Source organism: Belonocnema kinseyi, chromosome 10 (assembly GCF_010883055.1).
Source record: "Belonocnema kinseyi isolate 2016_QV_RU_SX_M_011 chromosome 10, B_treatae_v1, whole genome shotgun sequence".
NCBI classification, from domain to species: Eukaryota; Metazoa; Arthropoda; class Insecta; order Hymenoptera; family Cynipidae; genus Belonocnema; species Belonocnema kinseyi.
The window spans coordinates 55,920,352-55,929,529 of NC_046666.1; the positions used below are offsets into that span (position 1 = coordinate 55,920,352).

Sequence of the window (9,178 nt, forward strand, 5' to 3'; positions counted from 1 at the left end):
ATGAATGTGGTTGAAATTATTATGAATTCTTTCTGAAATTATCAAGAAGTTCCTAATTAAAAAATTTTTCTCAAAAAAAACAACGACTTTTTCTTTCGAAAAATTTCTGATCTATGCCTTTGTCTATTAAATTTGTTTAAAAAAATTATAAGATTAATCAACAACATATGAAATTTTCAAAAATTAGTAGAAAGTTCCTAATTAAAAAAAATGACATCGAAAGGAACGATTTTTTTTGTTGAAAACTGCAAAAAATTACGTATGTTAACTTAAATTAATTATTACTTTAATATTATAGAAATGTGAACCAAAAATGGAAATTTTTTAAAGAAATTGCAACTATAACTATAACTTTTAACTATGAGATAAAACATTTATATCGAAAAACGTCTTATTTACATAAAGAATACTTTTTCGTTGAAAATTTTTCTGGGAAAATTGAATTAAACAATTTTGTATCATGTTAGTAAATTTTTCTTTTTGAATTATATCTTATCAAAATAATAACAAATGCAATTCTAAATATAAATAATACTGTTTTGCTTTTAATTTTCTTATCAAAATTCGATATCAATATTATAAGAGAAAATTTACAATATTTTAAGCAGTTAATTTTTAAATAATATTTGCTTGGAATGGATCTTAATTGTGCGGCATTCTTAACAAAAAAAGCTATTATGATTCTGATGAAATTGACGAAATATTCACATTCTTAAAGATTATTTTATTTAGTTCATAGCTATCATTTCACAGCTTTAATTAAACATTGATCGAATAAATAATCACTTTAAATTTAAGATTCACTGACCAGCAGGTTTAAAAAAAAGTTATACATAAAATACATGTGTCCGCTAAATAAGTACATTTTTGTAGAAAATGAAAGTCAGAAATATAACAATGAAAAATGTATCTGGTGCCTAAGTTTTATTTTCTAGCTGCAGCTGTATGTACCTAAGGTATGAAATATGCGGCAGTAATGGTGTCGTCTTAAATGAAGTGTTCTTTTTTTTAGATAAAAACGAAAGTATAACAAGGCTAGCACGATAAACGAAACCGTTGTATTTTCTTAAAAATCTTTAAGAACGTTTCGAAAAAATAAAGGTACGTCTAAAATTAGATTTACGAAAAAGAACTCAAGTTTTTTACGACATAACCACGTGAGTACCAATTTTATTAAAACACGTTTTATTAGCTGAGAAATTGTCTAAAAAATCGGTGTCATATTTGAGAAAAAATATTTATTCAATTGTTTAAATAATTTTTAATATAAAATTCTGTTTATATATTCGAAATACGAAGAATCTAATAGCGTCATTCGATCTTGCGGATATAATTACCTAAAATTCATGTATTCGACAATTTGTTTCTCCACCCAATTTGATAATATAGTATGAATAAAAATTCTATATCGTTTAATTGTTTATTTACAATACGCTACTAATTAATTTCATTTAAAAAAATTAAACATAGACTCTGTGTAACTCTTTTAGCTGAATCGAATGGAAATATTTTCTTTGTTTCACGAATTTTTAAACAAATTGGTTAAAAAAATGTGATTGAAAAATCATCTATCAGTCTTTGCGCTATAAGTTTTCCAAACATGTCATCACAAAATCATTTCTTTTTTCACTTTTGTGGTTTCTGTTTGCCTTATAATATATTTCTGTCGTTGCACTGATATTTTAATATTCATTAGAGGTTTTCGAAAAACAATAACAAAAATTCGCATCACTTACATTTTTTTAATTACTTATGAAAGTAGTTGTCTCGCAAAGTATAAACTTTTTTCAGTTGTGTTTTTATGGATCTGCAGAAATCTATGAACTTTTGAAACTACTATATAATTATTTTGTTTGAAAAATAATTAGATTTTTAGGAAAGTTTTTTTGCTCATATAAAATTTTTGTTTCTTTGTACTTGCATGGTACTGACGTGACACACTTCAATTTATCATACACTAGATCTGACGTTATCTAAAGTTCAATTCAATCTGCTGCAAAATAATCCCAAAATAAAAAAAAAATATTTAACTAAATTTAGTAGCCTTGGAAGATAGTTCTAAACTGAATTTATATAATAGGTATAAAATCGTATTAAAACTTAAATAGCAAACATTTTTGTGCTTAAAAAGGATTGTAGTACACGGAAAAAAAATCTTAAGGTGAACGAGTGAATCGAGAATATATTAAAGTCAAAGAAAGTGTCCGCTTAGATTAGGTAAAACGTTTAGTTAGAAGAGTTGAACATTTAGTTACTTTATGTAAATTTTTCTCGTAAATCAGTAATTTGAATAAAATTGGTAAGTTCGAGAGTTTATTATTTTCGACCGATCATGTATAATTTTATTATCTTCAGATTAGAACAAAAATCTAGTTCTCATAGAAATATATTAAATTACAGTAGCCAATCTTTCGTCTGGTATCGCGAAAATGAATTTCCCTGAAATCCGTATAATGCATTTGGAGGTCAAGTTTGTTGTTTTTATCGCGTTTCTTGATATTCCAATATAGTTATCGCCTACAATCAAAACAAATGTAAATTATTATTACCGCGTCATAAACTCCATTTAATATTAACATTCGCACACATTTTAAGCGGTAAAAGCGTTTAATTGTCGAAAGTAAATCTGAACTGTCACTGCTCCCGATTAGATCGTCGCCATTTTATGTCGCTGCTCCCATAATGCACCAGCGCTCTTCCCATAATTGCTTTAGACACCTATTCTTAATATCCCTATTAAAGCTATACCTATTAGGGGTTTGACTATACTACGAGTATATAACTGGTATATGGAAAATGGTCAAGGATATTCATTTTCGCTGATCCAGGGATCTTTCTATATTCTTTCGTTCGTTTTCACCTAAATGTTTAGCTATAATAAGTAATAATATCCCTGTCACAGCTAAATTTTTTACCGTGGAATACTTAATAAATTCTTTGGATTAAAAAATGGTTAGAATCTACTAATGATCTCTTCACAATTGTATATTTCTGGTGCAGATTATTTTATATGTAGGAGAGGAAGAACTTTGAGATCACCAATTGACTACTTTTTAACAATATAATGTTATCGACAAATAATATCAAATTAGAAATGCTATTGCAAAAAATATTTGAAACTGGTACCAATTAAACTCATTCATTTATCTGAAATTTCTCCCAAAAATAATATATGTTTATAATACTAAATGGAATATGCAATATAAGGTGATTACAGAATCCTTACTGATTTTATAATATTGCGATTTGATTTTTGGCAGATGTATAAATTAATACTTTTTCTTGGAACATGCTCAGCTTTTGCCTTGAGCAGTAACCAGCTAGTACCTGATAAAGAGTATGGTAGTAAGTAATATACTATGTTAAACTAATTATTACACATAAAAAAATTGTATTATTATTTTCAATAACTCATTGAAAATTGTGCATTGTGCAAATAAAGGTAACTATTGCTATTTCCCAAATAAATGTTTCATCAATATTTTTCAGAAACCATTGGTTGTTATTACAACATAAAATTGTCAGACGATTCTTATGGAATAGTATTAGATATAGAGGACATTGATGTATCTCTGTGCACTCATCTAATTTACAGTTTCGTTGGACTCGGTAAAGATGCATCTATTCAAACTCTAGATGATATCCAAAATGATGAATTTACAAAATTCAACGATCTTCGGAAAAAGAATCCACACTTAAATACCTTAATTTCCTTGCCGGATACAAATGATGATTTTGAGCATACTATTACTAATAATAAGTAAGTTTTAAATTTCCAGAAATGATTAAAAACTTAAATCTAGAGATTTCTAGATCATTTCAATTCATAAAATCTTATATATGTCAAAAATCATAATAGTAACAATATAAAATTAAATGAATAATAAAAATAAAGTATTAAAAAATAAATAATGAAATAAAAAAGGGACCATGTTGCCGATCATAGTTCGAGAAATTTTCAACTTATTATGAACAAAGGTCCCAATTTATCAATTTCGGGATTTCGGTGGAAAATGAAACTTCAATCGGTGCTCTATTTAATATTTGTGTCACGGAGGTAAAAGAAAGTGGGTGAATCTGATGTTTGAAGATGAAAATATTACACAAGCACTAACAGCAATTCATTCCTCTAAATGAGTTTTTATAAAAAAAAAACAATTGTTGAAATTAACTTTTAATTCAAAAATGCTCTGTAGCCTAGTTTGTCAAGGCAAATGGTTCAATAGAGAATGAAATTTTGTCCGAAATGGTAAATTTTCAAACAAAATAAAGAGAAATTTGATTGAAATAAATGAATTTCGAAAAAATAATTAAATTAAAAAAAATAGTTTCATTTTCAACTAGATTGCTGGAAAAGAAGGAAGTAATTTACTGTGCCATGTGGTACGCCTGGCACCTGAGAGGTATATTTCCAGAACGTTGGAAACAAGGAAATCCAGCGAGATCTATATACTGGGTGAAGGTGACCGAATTCGGTATACTGCCTTGAGAATAAACACAGGTGTGACACAATAGGCTTTATAGCTTGAGCGTCACTTTTAAACCCGAATAGATGAATGCTCAAGACAAATTTTAATTTTTAATGAAGCAAGATAATTTTTCCAACAAATAGTTAACTTTTTAATTAATAGTTGAACTTTCAACAAAAACCAAACTAATTTTCAACTAAACAGTAGCATTAATAATAAAACAGTTGCACGAGAAAGGCAAAAAAAATGAACCTTTAACAAAATGTTAAAAAATTTCACTAAATATATAGGGTTTAAAGACATAAAGAAAACTTTTCTTAAACAGGTACATTTTCAACAACAAAGCCAAAATTAGGAAAAAATTTTAATAAAAAAGATGACTTTTCTATTATGACAGATAAATTTTTAACCAAACACATGAATATGCGACTAGAAACAAGGACTTTATCGAAATAGTTGAATTTTCAATCTAAAAGATGAATTCCCAATCACGTAGTAAAATTAATTCTCAAAAAAAATAAACATCAACTGAAAAAATTGCATTATCCACTATATAGTGACATTTTTAAGCCAAAGAGACGAAATGTTTACAAGAAATTTGAATTTAAAAAGTCCCATTTTCAACAGAAAAAAGAATTTTCAACAAAAAATTTAATGATTAATATGTCAACATAAAAAAAGAATTTTTAAGGATATAGTTGAATTTTTAACAAAATAGTAGAATTATTAACCAAATAATTAAGTCTTAAACAAAATTTTTGACGTTTCAACCCAAATAGATAAATTTTCCACAAAAAATGTTAATTTTCAATGAAGAAAGATAAATTTCGAACAAATAGTTAAATTTTCAACAGCAAAATTAATATTTTATTAAAGAGTTACGTTTGCAATCAAAAAATTAAACCATAAGGCAAAAAAGATGAATTTTCAAAAAAATCGATACAAAAATTCACAAAACAGTTAAGCTTTCAAGTTAACAGACGACTTAAAAAAAATTAGATTCTCAACAACAAAGTTAATTTTTAACAAAAAAAATGAATTTTTAACAAAAAATATGACTTTTCTACCATTAAAGATAATTTTTTTTACCTAAAACGACGAATTTTTATCAAAACAGTTCAATTTGCGACTAAAAACCATAAGTTTAATAAAGAAGTTGAATTTTCAACCAAATGGCCAAATTAATTATCAAAAAAGTTTAAAATTCAACTAAACGAAGTTGAATTGTCGAAAAAATTGTAACGTTTTTATGCGAAAGAGAAACATACATATTTTACAAGAATTTACATATCAGATTATTTACCTTTAAACCCAAAGAGAGACAGTTTTAACAAAAAAGTTATTTTTTAAATCAAGAAGTATGAAGTTTCAACCAAATATTTAAATTTTTAACATCAATATAAAGTTGTCATCAAACAGTAACATTCAAAACCAAATTATCAAACTATCAAGAAAAAAGATGAATTTTCAACAAAGCAATTATAATTTTTATCTAATAGTTACGTTTTCAAGCCAGAAAGACGAATTTGGTACAGAAAACGGATAAATTAAACAAAAATTTAATTAATTACTTAACATAATCACTTCATCGAAATAGGTCAATTCTAAATTAAATTGTCAAATTAATTATTAAAGAAGAATAAACTGTGACTAAAAACGTTTGCATTTTCATCTAAATAGTAAAATGTTTATGCTAAACAGACAAAAATTCACAAATTCACAAATCAGTTAAATTTTCAGTGGGAATAGCTGATTTTTTATCAAAAGGATAAAGTCTGAGCGAAAAAGAAATAGTTATATCAGCAATAAAACACGAACTTTTAACAAAAAATTTTAATTTTTAACAAAACATTCTTATTTTAACCAAATAATTGAGATTTCAAGCAATAACAGCAATTTTTAACCAGAAATATAACAATTCATATTTAACAATAAAAAATGCTCCAATTTCTACAAAAGGGATGAATTTTAAAATCAAAAAGTCGAATTATCGATCAAAAAGATTAATTTCTTACCGAAAAAAGATTAGTGTTCTACTAAAGAGCATAACATTTCAATGTGTTTCAATATGGCAGTTAAATTTTCAACTAAAAAGATAAATTTTTAACCAAAGTGATGTAGTTACCATCGAAAAAGACGAAATTTTAGTCAAGAAATATATAAAAATAAAATAAAAATTGAGAAGAACAAGTAGCATTATTGACCAAGAAAGAGAAAATTTCAAAGCAAGAATAGTTGAACTTTCAACCTAAAATATATTCTACCTTCAACCCTCTACCAAATAATTCGAGTTTATGTTTAAAAAAGATGAATTTGCAACAAATATTGTAAGAGTAGATATCTTTACAAAAATATATTTTAATTCGAAATAAAAACAGGTAAATTAAATCAATAAAAAAATGATTTTTCAACAAAAGAGTTGAATAAGCAACAATACTACTAAAATAAATTAATTTGTACACCAAAACGACTAGTTAAAAAATCGAATCTCTTACTAAAGAAAGATTTTAGTTGAATTTCAAATAAAACTTATTTTTTTGCCAAAATAGTTCAATTTTCAAACCAAAAAGATGAATTTTAAACAAAACAGCTTAACAGTTTAATTTTTTACCAAAAAGTATATAATTTTTACAAAACTGTTGAATTTGCAACCAAATAATATATTTGTTAACTAAAAATATAATCGTGAGATGAAATTAACTGAAAAAATGTAAATGGAGGGTAAATAAATTACAAACAAGAATATTATAGCAGGGTGGCCGAAAATCTTTATTCAACATTTTTTTATTTTTCCATTATCATTAATGTTCAAACACCTTATTCTCTTCTCTTTTTCTCCGAATTTCCCTGACCGAGAAAAATCCTGGACTTTTTCTTGAAATTCAAGTTTTCCCTGACCTACTTCCACCCTGTTTATTTTTAGATAAATCTTGAAAAGTAAAATCCGATTACATGCAAGTGAGAAGTATGGTTTATTTTTTCCAAAATCTCACTTTACATGAAACATCAAAATATAATTATGGACTGTAACTGAAAAATCAGTTGAGAATTTAAATTAAAATCCGAATTTAAAACTTTTCGGAAAATTTAGCACTTACAGCTAAACCTTGAAAACATGAGACGCGACAAGAATAAGTCCAGATTTTTTCTGCGAATATTAAATTTTTTTAAATTTCACTTTATAGGATATTAACTGATCCAAATTTGCGAGAAACTCTTGTTGATAATATTGTCAATTTTTTGCAAAAATACGGATTCAATGGAGTGGATATCGATTTGTCATATGCAAAGTTAAGTGGTGGAGTTTCTCCTATTAAGGAGAATTCCGTCTTACTCTTAAAGGCACTCAGAGAAAAATCGGACGAGGAAGATTTCATCTTATCTGTAGCTGTAGATCCTACTGAAGATATTGCTAGGATATTATATGATATTAAAGAAATAGCCACTTATGTCAACTTCATAAATTTAAAGACTTACAATTTTCACGGAATTTCTAAAGCGGGCAAGAAAGTTGATGTTGCCCATACTTCTCCACATTATCCATCATCAAACGAAAATCAGAAGAGACGCAAGATGAACATTGTAAGTACTTTAATTGGTAGCAGCATTGTTTTAGCTTGACTAGAAGACCCTGAAAAATATTATATAAAAGACAAAATTTGAATCATTAATTTCTAAAACAATCAGACATTTGTTTCATTTTGATGAACTTGAATAGTTCGAATATAAATAATTATATTTTATAACTAGATTTTAATAGATTAAAAATTGTTTACATTTTTTTCAAACTTCGTATCTGAAGTACATTAACTTTTGTTTACTTATTTATCATTTGTATAGTATTTTTCAATTAAATTTTTTCGGATAACAGACTTATGGCAACTAGCTCCGCTGATAATACAGATTCCTTAAAAATTACTCTATAGTGTTTTCTCCATAAGGGTCATTAAAAAAGTTGCAGTATTATTTGGTTTTGTTAAAGTTTGGAAGAGTACGATTTGAAATTGTAATATTTTATATTTTCTTCCTCTTTAATTCAATATTATACAATTTCTAATGCTTTTTTTATCACGGGTCATGTTAGAATAGATCATCTAACGACATTACGACGTGATCTAAAAAATTTTTGATTTTACGATATGATTTTCCTCGGTATACATATAGTCAAATTTCATTATTTTTAGGCCTTTATATTTTACTGTCTGTTACCATTTTTTAATGCATGGTTGAATCTTTTTTCTTCTTCAAATATCCCCTAACACGTAGAAGATAAAAATGTAAAACTTGCAGCATAACTTTAGATAGTGAATCTCAATACATGCGATTACATTTTTTGATGATGTTTTGCCTGGTTTTAATCGTAATAATATGCATGATGTTAAATTCGATTACCTTACTTTCTAAACTGAATAATTTTTTTAAACAGGAAAGTTAAAAAATAAGATCTTTTTATTATTTCCATATTACATAAATATATGTAATTGCTTTTAAAGTATAAGTTTATTTGATTGTAATTATACTACTATATGTATACTTGTTTGTCAATCGAAAATTCAGTACAACTTTTACATTATGGAATTGAAAAAACCTTTTTTTTTGGAATTCTGTACGTACGAGGGTAGTTCAATAAGTCCTTAGAATGACCAACATATGGCGCGCGAATCGCTCCAAATCATCTGTTTTCAGTCAGCACCACTCCCGACTAGATA

The 9,178-nt window shown here is 26.4% G+C and overlaps 1 protein-coding gene across 1 annotated transcript in view; it reads left to right on the plus strand.

Moving 5' to 3' along the window:
- Positions 1-9,178, plus strand: part of LOC117181120 (chitotriosidase-1-like) — a 61,925-nt gene that overhangs the window by 46,226 nt on the left and 6,521 nt on the right. Inside the window, exons 3-4 of the mRNA XM_033373687.1 lie at positions 3,490-3,760; positions 7,655-8,051. Of these exons, the coding sequence (XP_033229578.1) occupies positions 3,490-3,760; positions 7,655-8,051 (668 nt within the window). The remainder of the gene's footprint in view (positions 1-3,489; positions 3,761-7,654; positions 8,052-9,178) is intronic.